The sequence below is a fragment of the Rhipicephalus microplus genome, chromosome 5, assembly GCF_043290135.1.
Source record: "Rhipicephalus microplus isolate Deutch F79 chromosome 5, USDA_Rmic, whole genome shotgun sequence".
NCBI classification, from domain to species: Eukaryota; Metazoa; Arthropoda; class Arachnida; order Ixodida; family Ixodidae; genus Rhipicephalus; species Rhipicephalus microplus.
The window spans coordinates 2,168,833-2,194,944 of record NC_134704.1 but is presented as its reverse complement, the minus strand read 5'-3'; the positions used below and the strand labels follow the sequence as shown (position 1 = coordinate 2,194,944).

Below are 26,112 nucleotides of genomic sequence, written 5' to 3'. Positions count from 1 at the left end.
ATTCAGAGAGATCAAAAATTGAGTCAGCGAAGGGTGATCATTCGAGCCAGACATTTGCTTCAGAATTCCAAAAAGATTTTAAGTGCGTCTTGGCAAAGGCGAGACGTTGTCAAGTATTAATTATCAGCATCATCATCAGCCTGTCTACGTCCACTAAAGTGAGCTAGAATAGTGTAGTGGGCTTGCTGGGGTCCCCTGCTTGACGCCGGGTATGTCACAGGTGTGGTGGCGCCACCAGCGACTTCAATATAGAGCATTGCCTAACGGAGGCGTTGGTGCTCAACTGAAATCATGCTTTTTGTGCGCTGTTATCCCATGCACTGGACGGAAATGTGCGCGAATTTCGGCAGTATAAACGGCGATGCTGATGTCGCTAAGACAATAAAAATAAAGAAAAAAAAACTAGAGTGGAGCTAGGTGCGTAGGCCGTTGGCCTACATGTACGCGTAGGTAACAATCTAGAACACTGTAGCATGGTGTATGCAGCTATACTGTTAGCTCGTTATTTGATGTTAAATGAAACACACCGAATACCGTCAGTACTCGTGCGAATAAAGCTGTAGAAAACATTCTTTTCATTAACTCTGTCGGCGTAACTCGTGCGATTAAACTGCATGCAGAACTCGATGCATGCAAGGGATGCTGTGCAAACATGAAATGCATTTAAATTCTCTTACAAGTGATAAGCAGCGATGGCGAACTTTTCAAAGCTTACGTTGCGCGGCTATCAATTGTAAACTAGATTCTTTGCATTTCTCGGGCCCTACTTTCGTCACGCACGCCTTTTACGAGCGTGTGAAATTATTAGTGATGCTGACCTTGGCACACACTCAGGAGTTTACCACGAGCTCTTAATGTTATACATTTCACAGCATTTAAAAATTTTCAGCTGTTCATTCTTTCTGCAGATCTCCATTATCTTGGCTCTGTAATTTGGCTACTTCTGCACTGAATATTCCTATGCAAAGACTGTAAAAATCCACTGATAAGAAAAACAGGAAGCCACTCTCCTCAAGTACTGAGCACAAGTACATGAAAATTTATTCATCAGATATATATAGGGCACAGTTGCTTACTGGATATTTCTTCTTCAGGAGCAGCGGCTCAACTTTAGATGCTTTGCATTTTCCCGCTTCTCGGTTCTATTAGAATGAATGCCTTTCACAAAACCACGTAACAATATAAAAGCTGATTACGTCTTTTGAGAGGCCAGGGGCATGTTGTGCGCACCCAACTTCTTGGGAAAACTTTTCTTTCACGATTTCAATACATCCAAATTGCTGTCAGAATGCAACTTGTAGCAAGAAAAGCACTGTGTAAAAATGTTTTCTAGCTTGCTCACAAAACTGTACAGGTGGCTAGATGAATACAACAGTCCACCTTTGTCACGAAAGGTGGTTATAGATGAGTGAGGTGAAAATCTTCTCCTTGAGCTGGCATCGTGAGTAGTGTTATGCAAACTTCGCAGTTTGTTTTAATGACACACTTTCGCGCAATATAGCCAGCAACATAAAAAAATAAGCCTGGAATCACTTCTAGCAATATGCTGGTTGTGGTCAATAGTTGCTGGCACTACAGGCCCATTCACAGTGCTTGCACTGCCAACTGAATCGTCTTGTGGCAGTGTGTCAGTAGCAGCATCTTCTCCTTGAGCTGGCATCGTGAGTAGTGTTATGCAAACTTCGCAGTTTGTTTTAATGGCACACTTTCGCGCAATATAGCCAGCAACATAAAAGATCAGCCTGGAATCACTTCTAGCAATATGCTGGTTGTGGTCAATAGGTGCTGGCACTATAGGCTCATTCACAGTGTTTGCACTGCCAACTGAATCGTCTTGTGGCAGTGTGTCAGTAGCAGCATTGATCTCCAGCAATGATGCTAGCTCGCCTTGGTCGAAATTCCCCTGGCTAACTGTTTTCACGAGACCATAGAATGACAGACAAGTAATAGTTAGCAAAAAATGAGTTGGCGGGGGGTGGTCGTTGCTGCCGGATGACTGATGTATAATACCAAATAAATTTTCTAATGGGTCTTGGCTGATCTTTGATGTCATTATGAATTTAAATGCTACTTTCCCTGTCAAATAAGAAAGCATTTCTAGCACACTGGTTATAGTCACACGCAGTCCAGTCACGTAGATTATATGCCCGTAGCCCCGTAGCACGTACTTCGGCTGAAAATGAAGGTCACACACGGCAGATGTGTCGTCCAGGGCTTTGTCCGCTCGATGCAAATTTCTTTCCCATTGCTTCTTTGGGGCTGCATCCTTCAGAACGCCCAACAAAGACGGCTTCTTGCTGCCCTTCACGTGGACGTAACCTGTAAGACAGCCTGGCGCAAAACAGTGGTTTTGCCTCCGCGGAAGCATTTTAACCTCGTTTGAGGGTCACTGCTTGTCAGGCCACATCACTGTTCGCCGAAGAACCTAGGGGATTGAGGATGCAAAGCGCGACAAGTTCTCAAAGTAACAAAACTCGCACACACCGACCGCCACTCCAAACAGGCAGCAACTGCCCCAGCGCCAACGCTCGCTACATTTAATGCGGCGGTAGCGCCACGCCACAGAGGCGCGCCGAAGCACGTTTGTGTGACATTGGCGGCGTCACCGCAATGCATGGCGCCGGCCGGCGAGTGAGCCCACTACCCTATTCTAGCTCACTTTACGCCCACTGCAGGATAAAGGTACGCTAGAAGCAACGTTTATAGACTAGTTGCAAAACACTCCACACGTCAGACTACTCGTCACACGGCGCCGGGACAGCTTCCGGTTTGGTAGCGCTGGCGGCGCAACAAGCTTCCGCTAGCAGACGAAAACGCGTAGTCGTCGTGGCAAGGCGCCGTGGCGGCCGTTCTGATGCAGCTTTGCCAACAGTACATTATCGAGATTTGTTGTGCCACCGCATGAACTTATTACTGCGTAATATTTAGCGGTGTAAGGCAAATACAGTATAATTATGGTTTTCTGAACTGCCCAAAATAAACAATGCTTGATATATATAGCATAACATACGAGTCTGTCGGTTAGTTGCTAGTTGGTGTACGCTCGCAATAGATTTTTAGACGCGAAAACGCCAATTACAATGTCTGGCATCCTCTTTTGTGGCTGTGTTTTTCGGGCTTGAAAATAAATTACAACTATGTGGCGCAATCTCGTGGCTTTTGTCTGGTTATGTAGTCAGCTTTTTTTTTTTTCATGTCAGTCACATTCTTTAGCAACTTAGACCGTCGAAAAGCTACGTGTGCGGCCATTTTCTTGAGCATGTCTTCTCTCTGCTTCTTCTTGAGTTCTTTGAATGAAACCTGTTAACACAGCTGCAGCCAAAGCTTCGAGCAGAGACCGCACTTTGGGGTATCGGCGAGCACTTCATAGTCATTACTCACGAGTCTGCCTGCTGACGCACTGGGACAACATGAACACACTTCCAGATTTTCTATGTCCTCCAGAAGTTCGGCCCGTTGGGTGATGGTATCTGCATTGTCAGGCAACTTGGCAAAGCGATGGTGACGGCTGCTAATGGTGACTGTCATGTCTTCTGCGACGACAACGCATTTCTCCACAAAGAGCGCTCTTTTTTTTTGAGCCCTAGAAACACCACAAGACGTCTTGTCTCGCCATTCTCAACAACTTTCCGCCAGCATGCAAACAAATGGTTTCTGTGTCTTGAATAGATATCACGCCACTAGTTGACGGCATGTCGGGACTTATTTCACTGTCTTCCAGCTCAGTGCTCGGAGATAGTCTTATTCTGTTTCGCCGATGATATTCTGAAAAAAACTCCACTCCTATCGGGCAGCTATCGCTTCTTTGTCGCGGGCCCCGCGACAAAGGTAAGCGGGCGAATTCGGGAATATTCGTGGAATGCATCCTTCGACGAGGTCCCACTTTCCTCTTGCAATTTGTACCTTCTTAACATATGACGTGAGTGAAAGTCTTCAGGATGTCCTTCTCATGAAAGTGCATACCACACATACGTGAGGTGCTGGGCAGTTTCTTATCCGCACGAGGAATAGCATGGTCCCACACTTCTCGCTGCTCAGGTACACGTGGGCACAAAAGAAATGTCGTGGTGTCTCTCATTTTAGTGTAGCTACTCTACAGCCGAGAACGCAACATCTGGGCATGATGAAAACACGCAACGCATACAAAGCAGAACAGGGCGCGCTGAAGCACAAAACTGTTCACGCAGAAAGAAGCCTCCACAGATATCGACGCACTGCAACATGCACAGGCGATGGCGGTTACGGGAGTGACACGAGCGAGCTAGGTGTTCTGTGAGCGAGTATGGAGTGAGTGAATCCGGATGCGACAGCAGTGCCACGTTTGTCGCTGGCAGCGGCGGCGCCGCGCAACATCGCTCAGTTTTGCAACTTAGCTCGTCTAGAAATGTTGGCTAGAAGGGGGCAGTGGAGTGAACGAGGCAGCCGGGCCGTATCTCGGTTGATTCTGCGGTGGGTGACAGTAGCGGTGGCGCGGCGCTGAAGTCGCATGGTACTAAAGATCTCAAAAGCGTCTGCATTGGGAGCGCGCGCGAGTAGCCCGCGAAAGTGTGTATTTACTTGTTTTAAGCGCGTTCAATGCACTTCAGAGCCTTTATCAGTGTATGCACAAGCGCAATAGTGGACGAGTAAATATGCAGACACGCATAAATTGCATCGGGACATTCACTGTTTCAAGAGCCTGCCGACAAAAAAACAAACAAAGAAAGCATGTAGTACAATCAGATTTTACACGGATCCCCCTAGCTTTTCACTCAAGCAGTGCTTTGAGCGGCTCTACATCATAAGTAGCCACTGACTAGCTAGAAATAGGGAAGTATCAAAACCGCGAATAAGTCATATACATTTGTTTTGTTGGCAGTTTCTATATCCAAAGCACTCTTCCTCATATAAGTCCACAAGCGCTCGATTGTTTCATTAAAAATACGATTATAGGTAATCTTATTATTATCTTCCGCAAAACTGGGATGACGAAACGAAGTCGCCACCGATGTAAATGTTGTGACATTACCTATAATCGGTTTTCTAATGAAACAATCGAGCGCATGTGGACTTATACGAGGAAGAGTGCTCTGGATATAGAAGCTGCCGACAAAACAAGCACATAATTTATTCGCGCTTTTGATACTTCCCTCTTTGTAGCTCGCCAGTAGCAACTTATTGAAGACGTTTGTATAGTAATTTTTTATTCACATAACTTTAAGCTTTCGAGGGGAACTTCATTGAGCAATTTTTCATTCACATCACTTCAAAGCATTCAAAGCGAATTTCATTGAACTTTTGTACATTCTCATACTTTTGAAACTTTCAAGGGGAACTTCTTCAAAGATTTTTGGTCGGCAATTATTTATTCACATCACTTCGAAGCGTTCAAGGCGAACTTCATTGAATAATTTTGTACTATAATTTTTTATTCACGTACCTTGACTTACATTCAAAGACCGATTAAATTTTATGTTCAATAAATGTGTTTGAAAACAATGTGCTGTCTGCTGCAATACATCTCTAAGGTTTTAAGGACCCAGCATAAGCATGCAGGTTAGACGGCAGCTTGTGCTTGATGATAAGGTCAGGCTGTTTGGGCTTTCTTTACCAAATATTACTAAAATTTTGTGAATGAGAACTTTTTTTCTATGCACATCCTCAGGCTTCCTGCGTGTATAGTTCTGTGTGCCAGACGCCTACGCTCCCACTGCAGTCTGGCTCTTAGCTGGTGTGGTATACTTATAGAAAGCATCAACGCTGTGAAACTGGCCTTATTAAGTTCGATGTCTGACAGCAATCCGGCCAGCCTCACGTCTTTGATGCTTTACCGCACGTAGTTGGTGTGTTAGAGCTGCAGTCCCATGGAAGTCTTGCTCATTGCTGCTCGGCTGTACTTTATAGTGTTCGATACCCACTATAAAGTACAGCCGAGCAGCTATGAGCAAGACTGGCGTGGGACTGCAGGTCTAACACACCTACTACATGCGCTAAGTGTGAACACTGCATGAAAAAAAGCTTTTATTTAATAAATGGCAATGTCTGTGTATATCTATTAAATGTCCATTCAGTGTCCATGTGCAACGTACCTGCAACCTTACTCGGACGAGCATTTTATAGTTGCGGGTAGATATAATCTTCATAATTGGGATTTCTATGGATATCTAAGTGACGTTCACAATGTCCATGAGAAACATACCATAGATGTCGATACAATATTTGTGGTTCACGTGCCTTGGCTGCGACAAGGCAGAATTCGTGCTATAAGCCAGCGTCAACGTAGCGCTAGAATCTAACTGCCACTTACGCTCGATTATGCACCGCATGTGTATTAATTGCCAGTCCTGCAGGGCACTCGGAACACACACGCAGTGCAAAAGTGCCAGCCAGAACAAGATTTTAAATGCTACGGTAACGCTGGCCGAAAGCACATGTAGATTCACCTAATGAAAGTCAAGGCGTGTCGCAGTTCGACAGAGTCGAAAGCCATGCTTCCGCGCCGTTCACATCTCTTTGCATCGCTATAGTAGGCCGTTACATTTGTAATAAACATGCGCGGTGCGTGCATCCACGCGTGGCCTGCAAAAGAGTACGGCAATAGTACTGTGCCACACACTACAGGCATACTGCGCACGCAAATCGCTGCTGTAATTAAAGTGGAACAGCTGGAGTGGCGCTTGAATAAACGTACGTAATAAGTATACTTACTGGTACACTTTACTGGGCTCGTAGTTTTTCTTGTCTATTGCGATTATATCCTAAGGTGGCGGAGCTCGGCGTTTTTTGAATTGTGGACGGAAATCTGTGCAATCGCAAAACGCCGCGCCGGCACGATTCTCGCGATGCGATGTGAACTTCACAGGCAGTGCTCAGCAATCTCTTCCTCTTGCGCTGGTTGTTGTCGCATCAGATGACAGCGCAGTGGTACCCACATGACATTTTATAAGCAGGCGCAGCGTGAACAGGCGCAAATTCGCATTTTTAATTCCCATAGCCACTGCATGCTATGCTAGCGAGGCGCACGTACCTTGGCAGTTCCAAACAAATTATAGCATCTCTGGGAGTGAGAGTATACCGCCAAAGGCACCTGGGTGCGAGATAGGCGTGCTCTCGTCTATACATACCGTGTCTACGCTTTCGTATTCGCCCCGATAAGTCTTGGTTCGCAGTACACCCGTCCTGACCTCAAACAGCAGAGAAATACCCCAAAAAATTATTATAGATCATTTCCTTGGCAATTTCCTGCTTAAAGGTTCGATAGATCTCAAGTGACGATTTCTTAATAATGCCACATGTCGGTCTCCGCCGTTTCCTTCACCTTCTTCTTAACCGAATTCTTTTTGGTTTGGCTCCTTGCTGTTTCTATTTAGATCGTCAATTTTCTGGTTCGCTTCCCCTATTTTGTATCGACATTTCTCATGTACAAATAGCTGAACACCTTCCTAGCCCAACGCTCCTCCACCATTTCTCTCAATCGCTTCTCAATTTTTATCTTGCTACTAGCTTCCCTGGCCTCGAATGATGTCCATCTCATATCACCGAGTACTCCCTGATTTGGTGTATTCCCATGAGCTCCTAAAGCAAGCCTACCTATTCCACATTGTTAATTTATAATCTTGCTTGAACTCTGATGTCATGCACAAGACTGGATTGCCGGTACATCAGACCAGGAACCATGACCCCTTTCCAGATTCCTCTCACAACATCATACCTATTGTAATTCCACAGTGTCCTATTTTTCATCACCGCTGCATTGCTGTTACCTGGATCATTACGTATATTTCGTGTTCACTTAGGTACGATCGTTCCCATTGCTTCTTCATATGCCCAGATATTTGTATTTATCTGTTATTTCTATCGTGACCTCCTGTATTCTAAGCTCACTACCTTCATCATCATTAAAAATCATGACTGCTGATTTTGCCTTACTGAATCTGAAATCTAACCTATCTCTCTCATTACTGCAGATGTCCATCAATCTCTGCAAATCTTCCTTGTTGTCGGTCATTAGCACTATATCATCTGCGTACATCAATGCTGGTAGTGCCCCTTCAATAAGTTTTCCTTGTTTGACGAAAGAGAGGTTGAAGCCCAGTCCACTTCCCTCTAATTTGGCCTCTAATCCTTGTAGGTACATCATGAAGAACAATGGTGACAGAGGATACCCTTGCCTAAGCCCGCGTTTTACTTCTGTAGGCTTGGATACCTGTTTTTTCCCACTTTATAACTGCCTTGTTACCTTTAGATATCCTTTAAAAGATTAGTGACTCCATCTTGCACGCCTAGTGTGTCCAGTATTCCCCACAAATCCTCTTGAACTACGCTATCGTATGCTCCCTTGATATCCAAAAATGCTAGCCACAGGGGCCCGAGTTCCTTTTCTGCTATTTCGATGCACTGCGTCAGTGAGAACAGATTGTCTTCCAACCTCCTGTGTTTCCGAAACCCATTCTGCAGTTCTCCCAGCACCCCCTCATCCTCCATCCATGCCTGCAGTCTTTCCTTTATAATCTGCATCGACAGCCTGTAAACCACTGATGTCACTGTTATAGGATGGTAGTTGTTTATGTCAGCTTTGTCCCCCTTTCCTTTATAGATCATGCTCATCCTACTAGGTTTCCATCCATCGGGAGCTTCACCATCGATTATTATTTTGCTCACTGCCTCTCTCAAAGCCTGCTTAGACTTCGGACCTAATGTCTTTATCAGCATAATTGCAATGCTATCTGGGCCTGTTGATGTACTACTAGGAACCCTCTTCTCAGCGCTTGTCCACTCTCGTTGTGAAAATCGAGCCACTGCGTCACTTGATCTATCCTTGTCCTTTAAGGTGCATAAGGCACTTCCTTGTTGAAAATTTTCTATCACCTTTGTTCTTATGTATTCAATAGTTTCGTCCCCTTCTAGCCTAACACCTTGAGCTGTAGTCACAAACCTCTGCTCTATGCTTGTCTCATTTCTTAGGGAGTCTATAGATGGTTCCAAAATTTTGCAGATGCCTTTCTATCCTAGCAATGCCGGACAGGTGCTGCCATCTGTTGGCGTCTGGCCAAGTGAGATAGATGGGGCGGCTCAAAGAGGCTGTACACCACGGAGGAAGAAAAAGGTTTTTTTTTCCTTTTTCCTTCCTCCGTGCTGTACACTCACAACGTCCACCCTTTTATCGTTAGGAGCCAGTCAGTTGGGTGTGGGCCACAGTGCTATTCTTTCAGCGCTACATAAATACATTCAGCAACCGAGAGAATACGCTGCTAGTGGTACCGCCAGATGAATCCAATTCTTTGTCGCCCTTCTTTTTTTTTGCTATTTTTTACGTATTCTGGTTTATCGAATTTTTTTGCCATTTTCACCCTTTTTTTTTCAGAAGAACGTTATTGTTCGTATGTGATTTCTCTCTCTATTAACAAGCTTTGTGTAAAACAAATTTACATTATAAGGTACAGTGTGGCCAATCCCTCTTGTGGCTATGAGCAAAGATCTTCTAGGTGACAAGGACAAAAACAATGCTATGCTGTCCATTTTGTACGATGTAACATATTTTGGCAACGAAGATTCACCACCTCATGTGCTACCGCCTTGAACTGTTGTGTTTAGGGTTTTCAGTTTCGGTTTCGGATTGACATTTGAGGATGCCAGGGGGCGCCGCTCTGGCACCTAGGATTTCAAGGTGACTGTAAAATAAAGGCAGTGTGTGTTGGGTAACCGTAGAGTGCGGTTGTTGTGCTTTCTTTCGGCGCTGCGCGCCAACCTGCGTGTTCGGGCTGGTCGGGTCCCCGCCGGCCGCGTACGTCTCCGTCGGCCGTCTTCTTCTGCTTCGTCGGGACCAGCCAGCCCCCAATACAGCATGAACCTCATCAGGGCCTTCGTTTGTTGCCTGTCATCTTCTAGGATGAGTATTTCGGGGCTACAACCACCACCTCCATTCCTGTCGTCACCAGGACACCCAGACATCCCATGAGTCTGCAATAGATCCTGGTTTTCGAGAACTACATGATGGCTTCGGGCACCTCCGACTTACCTGCGATTCGTCAGAAGGTGATCCTGCAGAACCTCTTGGGCTTGAAAGGACAACATATCTTCCAGACTCTAATTACGGATGACCCGTGCCTCATGGTTGCGAGCGCTACACTGACGTCTTTATGCGACGTTGGTTATGCTCCTCTCAACGAAAGGTACAGGTCACCGTCTATTAAGGATAGCGCACTGGTTCTCACGCTTGCTTTGCTATACGACTACATCATGGAATACGGCAAGGGCAATGAAACCGTCGTGGCTGACGCTTTCTCCTGCCTGCCCGTACGGAGTTTACTCCACAGTGCACCTAAGAAGAACTCTGATGCCTTTTGTCTCCAGTTGTGACCATGCAAGAACCTAAGAAGTAAGTGTCAATGATCTGCCAAGTTAAGCACTTCCATGACTAATTCTTGGCCTGACAAGAAATCTCTGTCAAAAGAGTTGCTACCTTATTTTTACGTGAAGGCTGAGCTCTGTTGGAAGTGACAGCCTATGCCAGAGTGACAGGATTTTCGTGCGGCGACTTTGACACACCATCTTTTGGATCTGGTCTCGGAGTCACATCCAAGCATTAGTCGTACCAAAGCTCGCCTAAGAGATCCTTATAGGTGGCCGTGCATGGATGGGCACATTGAGGAACTGGTGCGCACATGCGTGATTTGCCAGTCTTGTGACAAGTCTGCATGTACCTTTGCAGCGCCACTGCAACCTGTTCCTCTTCCTGATGCGGCATGGGAAGAAATTGCCTTCGACATTGTGGGATCTTTCACGCAAGCGACTACTGTTTTACGATTACTGTTATCGATTATTATAGCAAGTGGCCTGAAGTGGCTTTCATGTGAGATACCACCCAGTCTACAATCAAGAGGTTTTTACTTGAACTTTTTATGCGAGAAGGATAACAAATGTAATATTGTATCCGGTCATAGACCGCAGTTTTCTTCCGCAAGATTTTACGAATTTCTCACACAGCGCGGAATATTGCATTACAAGTCTTCTGTGTATTACCCACAAGCTAACAGCTTAGTCGAAAGATTGAATAGGGTGCTGAAGTCGTATATTCCACTAGCTCTGCTTGAACGTCGTGATGCCATGCTTGATTACCTGCAAATATGTCGCTGTACACCTCACGCGAGTACTGGTGCGGCACCCCCAGTTCTCCTTCATCCACGCCAACCTCGTACCAGACTTGACATAGTGGGGTTGCCTGGCAGATATGCTTCTGCACGGACCCGTCAAGGGTGACTGAGCAGTGGGGAGGGTGCGTAAAAAACAAGCAAAGGATCTCGAAGAACTACACCACTGAAAAAGTGCCAGGCCTGCGCGGAAGGCGCAGTACAATCACAGCAAACCGTAGAAAAGCAGCCTATAAGAGCCTTTTTGAAACACTCATTGGGTAACTACTGCAAGCACACTTGCTCGATACCCACTAGGTCATTATCAATAAATTTATTTGTGTAGTAGGCTGGCATTCGGTATGCTATTTTTCGTCATTCTTCTGAGAAGCGTGCTAGCTGCTAAACACTTGCGAGGAATTTTGTGCCAATTGTTCATGCAGTGCCTGATGACAATGAAAAAGTATGGCTGAAGTGGGTATGTGCCACAGTTAATAGAAAAACAAGAACAAGCTCTTGTAATGGGTTAGAGCATTGGACATCCCACTTGTTGCGCTATTCGCATTGTGCGACGAGTGGTTGTTCTTTCGCTGTTTTAAAACGCTTTATTAATCATATTATGCAATTGATTTTCTGACATTAAGCCTGCCTAAGACAAGTTTGACAGCAAGTCGCAAGTACCGGTATAGCTTAGTGCTAGCATACTGGGCTGGCACACGGCGGACCTGGGTTCGAGCCCCACTGTGTCATTGGTGCTAGGTCAAGCCTGCCTAAGGCAAGTTTGACAAGTTGCAAGCACTGGTGTAGCTCAGTGGTAGAATACTGGGCTTGCACCCGGGTTCAAGCCCCACTGTGTCAATAATGCTAGTTTTTTTTGGAACACAACTTGGGTCACAACTGCGCGTGACCCGAGTTGTCATAACAGCTTTCGCTGTAAATGTGGAGCCAAGGAACCCAGCTTCGTCGATGGGGATGACGTGCGTGCTAAGACACCTGCAGTTCACGGCAAGCTGTCTGTGCAATTCTCTATACCCAAGAAGATCATTGAAAATTTTGGATCGGCCTCGTACCTCTTCGACGATGGGCGTGTGTGGAACGCATCTTAGTCGCAGTTCACCTCGGTTCAGTCAAAAAAATTAAATCAGGCACCTCTGCTGTTATGCACTGGTCACCTGCATTTGATCCGTCATCTAGTACACCACAACCTGACACATCAAGAGCGGATGGCCATGAAAATGCAGACCCTGAATCTACACCAGAGGGCAAGCAAGCTTCAACCAGTCTCTCATGATTTAATGGGCTCGTAAGAAGCAAGCATAAAAAGAAGCCCTCGAAAAATAGAAGGACTTCGTTAAGGGGTAAACAAATACCGTTATTGTGTGTGTTTTTATTTTTACTTATTATTTTATTGCGAGAAGGCATCACTACCGACTACAGCACTATGTGACGGCACGCACTCGTCGGCCGCAACGCGGATGAAAGAGAAGATGGAATAGACATGATCCAACATGGCATCAAATCCCCCAGCGTGGGTTTGTGCCACAGTTTTCAGGCTCTTCCTTCCTTCTTTATGCTATGATGTTCATTATGTACGTAGGATGTAACAGCAGTTGCCATCAGAAACCTTAATAACGTAAAAAAAAAAGCTGCATAGGCAACGAGCAGAACGTTAACGCTGCACCAGCCAGCCAGAGAATGCTATCAAGTGGCCACCATCTAGGTGTGGCTCATACCACTTTCCTTTCAAGAATGTTATGTCACACCAGCAATACGTTCGCAATTTGGGACATTTTATGAGTAACGGCCCGAGAGATGAGAGGCAGGAGAGGAGGTTGCAGGCATGTTGCGGAGAGTTAACTGTAGGTCTGTTCGTTTTATCTGCATTGCCTGAACTGGTTCACAAAATGCTGCACTCAACCGTTTGTTTTTTTAGTGCAAGATGGTGCTCTCTAACTGGGCCATTCGTTTTAAAAAGTGCAGACAAAACCCTTGGAAGTGCAGCTCATAGAGTTAATATACTGCAGCTTGAGTACAAACAGTGGTGCTGTCGCAGCCATCGTAGCAGACTAATTATGTGCATTCGTAAGAGGCGTTCTCGCATGGTTGACGCCAATTGAACCGCGTTGTAGGAAATGAGAGTTTGGTGACACTGTCGGCTTTTTAATATCCACAGGTCGGCCGCCTATGTATCGTTTGCGTCTTTAGGACCCATGCCGCCGCTTTCAGGGGCGAAGCTTCTTAGGGTGTGGGTCTATTCATCCTCCGATGATGTATGAGGCACATACCTGAAAGAGTGGTCCTTGGAATGTCCACTGGACGGCGGCGCTTGTATATGATGAATACATGATAAAAAGATATGAGATGGCTCAACTTGGAGTGTGCACTAGATAGACCTGATCGATGGACTAAGGGACGCACAAACAGAGGGAGGCGGATGCACAGACGGGCACACAGACAGAGAGAGGGGCGGATGCACAGGACAAAGGGACAGCGGCACGAAGAAATGCACGGACGGACGGATGGACAAATAGAAGAACGCACGTATGGACATATGCACCGATGGTCACATGTAAGGACGCACAGACGGATGCATGGACGAATGGAAGCAAGAACGAATGGGCGGACAATAGCACGGACGAACTAACGAACGCTTTGCCCCAGCAATCATCATTCACTTCATGGATATGCCGTGATTTTTTTTTTGCTAGGAAACCGACTTTGCTGCATTCCTGCAACTGTCTGACTGCAAGCAATCACTTCCGCCCTAACGCTGTTGAGAAAATTCAAGGTTTGCTCGATGCTGCTGTGTACGTACGGTCGACAGCGGTCGGCCAAGGGAGTACATATACTGCGCTGTCCACCCAGGTAGAAAAAATCCACTTAGCGCATTAAATTTTTTGGCACTGGCCATTGGACGACATATTGTCACGTTAGGAAAAAATCAAGGTACTCACTCGCAACTTTTTCGCAGTACCTTGGCATTCTGTTGCATTCAATACGAGCGTTCAATACGTTGAACTGTTGCGTTCAATACGAGCGTACAATTTTGTAGCATTCGTCTCGGGTTAATACGAGCGTGGAACTGCGATAATGTATCGTCGAGCTCTTATCAGTTCTATAAAATTTTGCACAACGGCTGCACTTGTTGCGCCTTTTTTTGGGGGGCAAAATTGGCTGGTTTGCACTTCAATGCTTTTAAACACATGCAAGCGCACAGCGAACAAGTGAGAAACACGGCGCCATTGGCACGCTACCGGCGGTACACTAGCTGCACTACCTGCACCTCAGCGTTCGTTTCAATGAAGAGCTAGTGTCCCGCTACCCGTGCACTAGCTGAGCTGGTGCTGCATCAGTCCAGCTCTGTCTGCACTGCCATCTGAACTGCCAGAAACTGGTTGACGCAGTAAAAGGCCAATCGAACGGACCTTGTATTAACTGTTTGTATATTACTCTATGGGCATGGTGGTTCAGTTAAAAGATAGACAGCACTTTCACATGACATAGCTAGCACGCTGCTTTTCTCTACTTACTTCCCGCTACTCCTCCCGCACCACCTGCACTAGTTTCTAGGGGCGAAAATAAGCACGCGCCCCCACAGCTGCCACTATTGGGAGAGGGAGTGAGAGCAGGGAGATAACACCTGTCGGCACGCGGACACCAACAGATGCCTGACATGTCCCAACTAAGGAATGCATTCACATTTAAAACCGGGGGAGGGGGGGGGGGTAAGAGTGTCACACCTTGGTTACCCCACTGATGCTTACGGTTCCCAACTTGAGCATTTTGTGGGTATGAGACAATTATTTATTTCGACCTTAAATTACTCCCAAAAAAAGAGGCATGTGCACCATAGGATTATTGGAGACAAAGGCTGCTTACACAAACCGGTCGCTTATATAAACATTGCATACAGTCGGGTAGCATGACAGCATGATTAATAAGCCTATGAACATTCAGGCCAAATGTTCAGTCACAAATTTCAAGCATTCTCGTGATTGTGTGTACCTTCTCATATCTCTGCAACCTCTTTTCTCCCCTTCATCCCTTCCCCAGTGTAGGGTAGCAAACCGGATGTGCGTCTGGTTAACCTTCCTGCCTTTCCTTGCATCTTTATCTCTCTCTCTCTCTCAAGCATTCTCGACCATGCCCTTTCATTGAAGGGAGGGTGCCTTAAACTTGGAAGACTTCCGGTAACTAACGACTCGGCAACGGTGTCGTCGCATCTTCCCTACATCTGCAGCGAAAAGGGCACATATGCGTTCGGGGAAAATGACTTTGAGGGGGATATGCGTACACCCCGAAGAAAATTTCACTGCTTCGGCAGCTGAAGGTCAACCAGTGAGAAGCGTGGTCATCGTTGTCGCGAGTCTCGCGTTGGCGGCGGGCACGGAGTGTCCCGCACAACTTATTAAGACAGCTGGAACACCGGGCACCCTCGTTGTCTGCTTAAGCTTGCAAGACCATGAGTGGCACCTCGTCAACGTCCCTACGTGAACCACGAGCTGCACATACTTGTCCATATAGAACTTTTTATGGTGATTCTTTTTCAATCGTTATTTTATTATACATATTCAGTTGTGTGTCTAGAAGCATGAGCACTTTTTTTTTGGCGATTCTTCTTTGTATCTTCCTTAGTTTCCATCGTGTTACTACTTTATTAACATTCTGCATTGTGTATACTTGTACCTACTTGTTGTGTTCTTCTAGTGTACAGTTCGTTTTGTAGCAGCTATTTTCATTGAGCGTTTCTGTGTTTTTCCTCTTAGTTCATTTTTGTTGATTCCTGCCATTGCCCTTGTTTTAATTAAATGCTTGTTTGTTTTTAACGAAATGTCTATGTCTGCTCAATGAGTACATCAGTTAGACTCTAACACCACTACACGTACAACCCCGCACGGGTCGACCGGCCTGCAAATAAATTTGAAATGTACCACTTGGAGGCCTTTTAAGCGTCGCAGGCCGAAGCGCAAAGAGGAAGCCTGTGAGTGTGTCACACGCCGCTGTTAGATCAGCGGGGCCTCCATCGAAGTGTGTGACATTCATTTATACTAGAAATACATAAGTGCGACATTTAGCTCCAAATGAAAGAATCAGAGCTGAGAAAATCACCGTCCCTTGGTCGGCGCTCAGGTATCCAAGACATCGCACACAGTACAAGAATAAGAACCACTCGAACATGCTGGGCATCACTCGTAACAGTTCCCAGAGATAAAGCTGACTAAGTATAACTATTTCGTATAACATCCACACAGTTATACCTCACAGAAACTCCCTATAGACTAGCGAACACATAATCTTACCATTAAAAATAAAGAATACAATTTTTTCATGCTATATTTATAATATAAAGTCGGTTACTGCTTCGCATCATTGTCAGAAAACACCTAGAAATGATACAAGAATAGCGCTGGTGAGTTGTCAACAAAAATCGACAGTGTGACATTTTTCATGGCCGCTGCATCAACGAGAGCAAGCTAGCACATACAGTGAATGATGAACTTTGTAAGTACAGCTCCTTTTCATGAGAAATTAATTGATAATATTTAAAACATTAGCTGTTTGCTGCAATGGCTCAATGAGCAAGTGAGCAAGCAATTACCTGGTTGGACGTCATGCAGTTGTAACATTTGTAAAATCATGTCGAGGGGCGCACGTCTGCGTAGTACTGTAAATAAAATTGCATTTTACCCTTGGCCTAACTTTTTTCCAGCAAAAATCCCAGCAGTAAAGGGCATTCAAAATCACATTGGCAAAATGTGACATATTGACTATGTGTTGGAATATTCTAATCATCTTTAAATTAATCTATCAGTTGTAGAGCAATTTTGGTGTAGCTGGATTCCATTCCTCCGCACAAACAGTATAACTTCTTGCTGAATAAATTGTTTCTCAACTGAGCTGGAAAATTTTCCCACTGGATATATAACTTCCCATGGAGACTGGAAAACTTCTAGCTAGAAATTCGCTTTCCTGTCAAGAATAATTTCCATTTCGAGCCTGGAAACACCATTTCAAGCTGCAAATAGAACACATTCTCGTCTGAAAATGCCGTTTCCACCAGATAACGGGAAATTTCCAGCTTGACGAGCTATTTTATGCTGAAAACCTGGCTGAAAACTCAATTCACAGCTGGGAATTCGCTACCAATTTTCATGTGGGCAGTCATTACGGATGTAGTTTCACCCCAGTGATGTTGACGTCATTTATAGAGACGTGCTTCGCAGCGATTCTGTGTCGAATTTCACACGTGTTCACCCGCTGTACCGCAGAAAACTATTCAATGGTTTTAATAACGTGGCGAATTTATTCTCGCAATGTCCCACCTGCTCTTCAGATATATGCATGCCAAATTTGAATAAAGAGTGGATTGCATGGAGCCTCTCCTCTCTACCACCAAAATCTCCATCATTAAGAATACAAAATAAAATAGGCGTACATAAACAGTATTCATCAAAGACCTTGCATACCATCGACAAAAATGCGGCTTTGCTTTCTGCCAGTTGCTGCCAGACATATGCAAGAAGAGCTGCCACTAGAGCATGGGGAATCATTTCAGATTGCTCAAATTCAACTCTGTTGGCTCAAAGTCTGCAACCACATCCATTGCAGCAATTGATCACGAAACACACAGTTACGCCGGAGCCATTCGTACACATGGTGATGCATCGTGGCAGCGTCTAATTATTTGAATTTGGGAGCTATGAGACTCGTGACGACATCGCTTCAGACATCTATGCTCACAATTCAATCTACTATGTCACACCCAATCAATACTGCATGCATTTTTCAATATCCCTGTATGTTTCAGCTGAACTTCATGTATTTCCCACTAGCGTCCCATTAAGGTTCTTACCTGGCTGTGCATACCAGACGCGCGAGCAGAAAAGTTATGCAAGGAAACATTTATATACTCATGTTTTACACATAAGGAAGAGAAAGTGGACAAAGAAGATCGAATTCATCACTGGCTGCAGGTAAATTCAACTCAAGATTTCAACTTTGTTTCCAGTAAACGTGTTATATACTTCATGACATGACATCAGCGTCATCTGGTCGATATAGGCTCTGGAAAAGACTACAAAACACAAGAAAAAAAAGGTTGCGCGAGCTGGGAGCAAGCTGAACAGGGAACGTCTATCTCCCAGCAGCCGAGAAAAACTCCACATAATAATTTCACCAGGCAGTCACGTCATGGTACCTCATTTGTTCGTGATAAATTTCCCCACAAAGCATAGTTTAGTTGTTGAGATTGTGTACATGCGTGCACATGCACGCAAACTCGCCTACGCACACGCACACATACACTACAATATCAGCTCAGACATCATCAGCCTCACACATCAGCTAGATATACTTCCGGAGCCCCTGGAAAGGTGATATTTATATTAGGTAGTTTTCTGAAGTTACGAAAAGCATACTATATATACTTGAGCCTACGAGTATGCAACCAAAGCTGAAAATAAGCCTGACTCAGGCTTGAGGCCAACCTGGACCTGCACGACAACCTGGTCTGTGCAGTGCTCTACCACACATACCAAATCATGTAAATGCTATTCTTGCCAGAGAAACTCTTTTCCAGCGTTCATCTTTTTCAAACTTTTCTTTTAGCCTCTGCTGTTCTCAATCAGCATGCATAGGAAGCTCAGGAGTGTGCGAACTTTCGCTTTACACCGTGTTCATAAGATGGCTGTGCTGATGAGTACGTACACTGTTGCTATTTTCCGTACAGTTCTAGAGTATTAAAATATTCATTGTTGTTTCCAATATGTGCTTTCACAATTGCAGGCCCAGATCACCTGAGCAGTGGGGCCCTTATCACCATAAGTTCAATGGCATGGTGTAATATGCTGAAGATGCCGTGTACTCTGCCTAGCCAGTTGGTGAAGCATAGTTCACAGTTGCAAATTGTTGCAAATGTATTTTTATCGCTCCAAACTACAGAAAAATAAAGTGTGCTCAGCTCCAACACCCTGTTTATAGTGAGGTTTCAATTATATGCTGCACTTAATTTCAAAATGTAGATTTATGGCACTTTGCCTGCTACAACAGCCAGATCTATTTTATTTTTCAAATGATATTTATAAACATTTCCCACTTGTGAAAAAATGTCAACAAAGACTGGATGACAAAACGCTATTTAATATTTCCTCTGAAAGCAACAGAGGGTGCTTCCTTGGAGTTTATTAGGGCTTTTCACATTCCTCACTTGATCAAAACAGTGGGCCTCTTTTTTTTTCTTCAGGTTTAAAATTGCAAATTGCTACTTTTACTCATCCAATAAAACTTCCTGAATACTTATCAGAGTGAAGAATTGCATAAGAAACACTCCCGTAATCTACAGAAATAACTGGTACAGAGGGCCTTGCTATGCATTTGATATGGAAGTACACATACTTTCCCTAAACTTTCTTACTAATGAGTATTGACTCTGAAATAAAACAAAACAAAACTGGTAGGCTTTGAAAATGATAGGTGCTGAGAGGAGTACACTCTTCAGTGAGTTTTTCACAACTATTAGAGATGACAGGCTGTAAGCTGTTACAGTGCACATGCCCACAAAGAGATGCCAGCTTAAATAGGAACACAAATTACAATTCAGGTTACACAGGGCTAGTGAATGTATGAAACATTATTGACACCAGCACTTTTTTCACTGAAATACAACACACAGCTTGCTACTCCAGCAGGCACACATTCTAGAACTAGCGTGATGGTGTAACAACTGGTGTAACATGCTGAAGATGCTGTGTACTCTGCCAAACCAGTTGGCGAACTAGTTCAGAGTTGCAAACTGTTGCAAACCTTTTTTTATCTTAGTTCAGAGTTGCAAACTGTTGCAAACCTTTTTTTATCTATCTGAACCAGACCAATATAGAGTGTGCTCAGCTCCAACACCCTGTTTATAATAAGTTTTAAATTATATGCGCACTTATTTTAAGATGACGCCACTAGTGCTCAAGTGTTGCTATATAGCTTTAAGAGAGCGTAAAATACCAGCTCTGCCTTTATACAATTTCTGACATTAGCTGAGATAGTGCATCAAAGCAAGGATTTGACCTCAAAGGCTATACACCTTTTGGCACCACAAGAACTGCATACAGTAGTGGGAGCTGGACCACATCATGATAGTCATGTTCAAAACAATGCATACTTTGCATCTTCTTCAGGAAACTTTAGATCTTCGTTGCACAATCTTGTCTTAAAGTAGGTATTTCATTAGCATGAAATATTTAATGCAGCAAAGTTTCTGCTGTGGTATTTCAACAAAGTAACATTGCCCTACAGAATGCTTTGCATATACGCAGACCCTACTGCTGCCGCTTAGACTTTATTGGCTTTCCAAGGCTGTTGCCATATCTTTGCCACAGATTAGCTTTTCCCATTGGAGAATAGATGGCATTTTTACATGGCCCTGGCTAGTAGCTAAGCTACGTTGGTCTGCTTAATGTATGCATTTTCATGAAAAATTCATAAACAGGGATTGTGTGCTGCAGTCGACATTTGGACTGCCTGTCAAAGCACATTCCCTGCATAGAAATTCTTCATCACACCTGTTTTTTTTCTCATGCCCTCTCATCACTTTTGTAAAAATGAATAAATAATACAAACATGAAGAGAATCTAGTCATTTGATGTGTCACAGCCTGCATGGTCATATTATATGCAGTAAATAAAAAAAAACAGTGAAAATGAGCCCATTTCTGTGGCAAATGCTATCAAACTGGTGCAACAGAAGACTTTTTTATATGTCAGCTACTACAAAAAAGGAATAACTCACAATTATTAGAAATTGAAATATAGAAGCTCACTAAAGCGCTATAACTGGGGGAAGGTCGCTACATCTGGGTGGGCAATGCAAAACATTCACACATGTGGACCCTGCGAAAAAATGGCTTTCAATTGATTGGAGTTTACTGTAGCCAAAATACCATATGCATAATGTCACAAAATCTTACGGCTTTAAAGCCCAGAAAAAAACACATGCTTGAGCACATGAAATCACTGGTTCTTGAAAATTACAGTACATTGCTGAAAACGACATCTCTGTTGCATGTGTCGTTCCATATTTCATGACCGTCAGCCCAAAAAAGGACACACAAAGAGAAGAAAGTACATGGCACAAGCACTGCCTAACAAGAGAAAATTTAACGGGAAAAACATGGCATGCAAGGAAGGCACCAGCAATAACGTATCACCTCCGACCAAGCATGTGATCATGTATGTTGTAGATAAGAAACATCAGTGAGGGCAATTGAAGGCTGGCTCATGCTTTTGTTATGTTGAACATTTCTGGGATTTTATGCATGCGCTGGTCCTTATGCCTTACTACTACAGTCGTTTTGTTTAGCTGGGCTGCGCAACTGCACTGCCGACAATGCATGGACAGATGCGCGGATGGTCTACATTTCAGAGAGCTAGCATGCTCTCTTAGCTTTTTCGTTACCATGAGAAAATAGTCATTTTTCATATGTTTTGGAAAGAAAACTTTTGCCAGTTTGAAAAGTATTCTCGCATGCGTCGCAGCATACTAAATTAAGCATTATGAAATGCTCTTTCTAAAAATTTCAAGTTGTAAAGCAACAAAAATATTGTAGAATGTAGAAAAATCTGAAAGTGCAATTTCTTATTGCCAGCTGATTAACAGAGCAATAAAGACACCATATATGTAAAAACATTCAATTCAAAGCAAATTCAAAACCTACATATTGAAGATCAATGACCTAGGAATAGCATAAAAAAATTATAAATGCTCTGTGTTGCTCATGAACACAAACAAGTAACTCAAACAAAAGTACTATTTTATTGCCCGCACAATGCAGTAGAGCACTTCCTGTTTTTTTTTTTGTGAGACAGCTACACTTGTGCACTTTTCACACAAAATCTTTGCTTTCTTCAAGAAGAGCCTGCAGGTGTTCAAATATAGATGAATGCTTGCAATGTGAACAATGCCTAGGAATTGTTCACATTGCGGTTTTCAATTTACATACCTATACAATTTACATAAATTCCAATTTATACATTGCTATGTATATTGGAATTTCTGTGAACTTCACCACTTCTCCCATCACAATCTTTTCCTATGAGCTACCTCTCTCTTCATAGCTTAGCGTTTCAAAATATGCATCCAAGCATATTTATTTGTATTTTGTAGATTGTATTGAAAATCACGTGCAGTCCTACAATGTCTCATGCTGCTTTGTAGAGTGGGGCCAAGGTGTGCTTTAAGCCACCTAAAAGCAGCATTGCAGCTGGTGCCAGCACATTGCCTGCCAGCGCCTTGTGGACCTCAAATGTAACCAGAATAGCTCTAAGATGGCGCACAAAGGTCAGTAGCTACGAACACGTGGCAGGAGAGACCACTTGAGGCCGTAAACGAAACCAAGCCCCGAACGGCTGCAGATGTCCCAGGCTGATGCAAGACATTGTCGCCGTCAGAGCTTGAAGCCGAGGTGCTGTAATCTTCGACATAAAGCTGATTGTCACTCAATTCAGAAGTGGTGTTGGAATACCTTTTCGAGCAGCATGCACATTTTTTGCGGCACAGGTGGGCACCCATGCGCATGTTATGACGATGCCATGGGAGCAAATAGCGATACTGGGTGAGAGCCTGTGCTCGGTATAACAATGGAAGCAAAATCAGAACTGCTGGAAACTAGCAGAAAAGGTGATCTACACATGTTATACATGTGGCAGACCTTCGGAAGTAAGCTTTGGTGGAATAAATCTCCCCCCGACACTAAACAACAGCACTTTAGTGAATAGCTGTCATAAACTTCAGGCAGTTTCCACCCACCAGCATCAGATTGCAAAGTGAACTTCACATTTTAATATTTCACTTATAAGAGCTCATTTTATTGCAGAACTTAATGAAGCATAATCATGACCTACATGAATGTGTCTTAAGTTCGTCAACCAAACACATTTTATTAACACTACACACACATTGTTTTGTACAATTGTCTGTCAAACATCACTATGTTGCAAAAACTAGCAAATTGAAACTGATTTTAAATGCCCAGTGGCTGCACTAGCCACTAGGTGTGCTAGGTACATAAGAAGCAAATTCAACATGTCGAATTACACTTTTCAAGGCTTCAATCACTCGTGATTGATTTGTATAGGCATGGTAACGAAAGAGTTAGACGGGCATTGAGACATTGTCCCATTCGCCCAATGTACATACCACCGCACGACAAAGGAATGGAGTACACCATTCTGCTGGCAGTGGCCTGCCCCTTCTGCGCTCCCTAGTGAATGCTCACGCACACAGTTCCTAGCTTTTTGCCAGCACAGAAGACAACATCCATGTCATAATGACTGGCAACCTTTTTCAAACAGAGTGACACCGAGTGCAAATATTGGATGATGGCAAACTTTTTTCGCCTATCTGAGGGCAAAACTGCAGCATCTGGACCTTCTTTTTGTACACTTCCCAGGCATTGAAGCAATCGCTGTTAAGCAAAGGCAAGGACCAAGCGTGGAAAACCAGCCGCTTCCAAACTGTCAACCTGCAGTAAAGGACTCTCACATACAGTGTGAAGACAGAACTTCTTTAAAGCCGAATAAAAACAGACATAGCCAATCTATTCTTTACAATTTTTGAATAACCAGAGGAATAGCTTAAAAGTGATTCAGCCAAATGGAGGGAATAACACAAGCAAACATGATCCCTCTGGAATCTTAGAATGACAAGACATTGTCCATTGGGATTTGAGAAGCACAGCATCAACCTCTGCCCCATTGCTTATACGTATGCTTGGAACCTGGATAATAGACCCCATAAAATCAACGTGATCAACAAAAACCAAGTAGACGTTGACGTATCTAAAACATATTGTGCAATACCCTTGAAATCTTGTTCAAAGGCTCGGTCCACTTACACAAAGTATATATTACTTAGTACTGGGGCTGTATAAGTCCCCTGACTTCGTTATGTACAGACCCTGCCCAAAAGAAACGTCTACACTTCATAGCAATTGTTTCAATGCTTGAAGAGGGATCACAAAGAGGGCCAAGTGCCACGCTTTTGCCCATGGATTAGCAAAGAAAGTTTGCCATTATCCCATATTTGCACTTGGTGTCACCAATTGCCGGTCATTATGACATAAACAATACCTTCTGTGCTGGCAAAAGGCTAGGAAGTGTGTGCACGATCATTGACAAAAGGGTGCAGAGGAGCAAGCTAGCTGCTGCCAGCGGTGAATTGTGCTCAATAAAGCACTTTAGGCATTTCACTGAATGTGCCAGCGAAGTGGTGTACTCCATCCCTTTGCCATATGGTGGTACGTACATTTGGCAGACGGAACGATCTTTCATGTCTGTCTAAGAGAGCATACTAGCTACCTGAAGAGTACACCATCACGTGTCCATCCCTTCATTGCCGGCAGTGCAATTGTGCAGCCGAGCTAAACAAAGCTGCTGTAGTGATGATGCATTCTTAACCTCTAAAGTATTTTTTTTTTCTGGTCAAATGGTGTTTATTTTTTTAATGATCCATTTCGATTCTCATTGTACTAAAAAGTAGATAGTTTATGTTGAAAAAATATTTTCACCCCGTACTTAGTCAAATAAACACAAAAAAGTTTATTTCTGAACAATACATAGGAAACCAGCTACCTGCTACTAATAAAATTAAAACTTTATAAACAAAACAGTTACAGACACTACATTTTTTTTACTTGTGTAAGCTAAGCACTCTCGAGGTATTTCACTTGGGAAGTTTTGGGGTTGTGTGGAAAATATCAAAACGCGGAATAATGCAAGGCGGCTTCACTGGCGGGCACTCGCAATGTTCGGGTCCCAGCTATCATCATCATCACCGGAGGAGCTACTCATTCACCGTCATCGCTGTCTTCACTTTCGGACACAAAATAAATATCTGTACTTGAATCATCATCATCATCATCAGCCTGACTACGTTTACTGCAGGACAAAGGTCTCTCCCATAATCCGCCAGTCAACTTGGTCTTGTGCTTGCTGCTGCCACTTCATATTTGCCACTTTATACTTGAATCATCATCACTCAAAGAAGATGAAAATGAATAGCTTCTTTTTTGCATTTGCGGGCTAACTATGCATGAGTCACCTTCCCACTACACTCCTTTGAATGAGTTTTACTTGTCCAAAAGAGTTTGGTGACAGTTAGGCAGGACGAGCTCTCCTCGTTCAAAGCAGTTAAGGGGTTAAGGACCTGCGCAGGGATGAAATTACAGAGGCATTTCAAGTAATAAAAGTGAAACATGGGTACATGAGCCAACTTTCTAACTGCACTCACCGATGCTGAGGTTTCGTATTGGTGAAGTTGCTGGGTAAGCTATGCGACGTCCACTGCGGAGCTCCGTTGCCTGATTCTCTAACCAGCACCCCACACCAATATGTTACGGGGTTGGTGGCTTCTGTACAAGATGCATTTATAGAGGAAAACCACAGGCAAGAGCCACAACGACTGATTGGCACACTCGTGCAGCTGTCAGCTGCCTATGCCCTTCATCTTCCTTTCTACGGCACATGTGATCACATGCTTGGTTGGAAGTGATAAGTTGACGGTAGTGCTATCCTTTTTCATTATATCTACAGTCTTCCTATTACATTTTCAGTTGTTGGCACCTGTGTCATATACTTTCTTGTTCTGCATGTCCTATTTTATGTTGACTGTCATGAGTGTGTTCCAACTGGTCTGGTTTACTACATTACTTAATAACATACCTTTTAATAAAACACCGGAAAGATCTTCTTTGGCCTTGCCTGTGTACTGGAGTGCTTGCTGTTGCTTTAAGGAAGGGCACAGAGTGAAATTTCTGCAGAACAAGTTAAGCAATGATTTCTTGTGATTTAGCCATCAAGAGGGCAGGGCCTTTCTTCCATGGTGAACAACAGCACGGTCTCAATTTTCAGCTTGAGCCATTTGAGTAAACCTTCATCTTGACAGACAAGGAAGCGCTCACTGCCCATAAAACTTGCTACAGACTCATCCTGTAAAAAAAAAAACAAAACAAAACAAGATG

The 26,112-nt window shown here is 43.9% G+C and overlaps 1 protein-coding gene and 1 long non-coding RNA gene across 7 annotated transcripts in view; one reads left to right on the top strand and one right to left on the bottom strand.

Annotated features, from left to right (window-relative positions):
• The first annotated feature begins 9,438 nt into the window (after positions 1-9,438).
• On the top strand, positions 9,439-19,074 carry LOC142817157 (uncharacterized). Its single transcript, XR_012895115.1, has 2 exons — positions 9,439-10,357; positions 18,894-19,074. It is a non-coding gene; the product is annotated as an uncharacterized LOC142817157 (long non-coding RNA).
• Positions 19,075-19,227: 153 nt separating this feature from the next.
• The window catches only part of LOC119174040 (intermembrane lipid transfer protein VPS13A), a 1,344,268-nt gene continuing 1,337,383 nt past the window's right edge, over positions 19,228-26,112 (bottom strand). For all 6 annotated transcript variants that reach the window (XM_075894208.1, XM_075894209.1, XM_075894213.1 and 3 more), the window contains one exon: positions 19,228-26,080. In XM_075894208.1, coding sequence (XP_075750323.1) covers positions 25,940-26,080 — 141 coding nt within the window. In that variant the 3' untranslated portion in view covers positions 19,228-25,939. The remainder of the gene's footprint in view (positions 26,081-26,112) is intronic.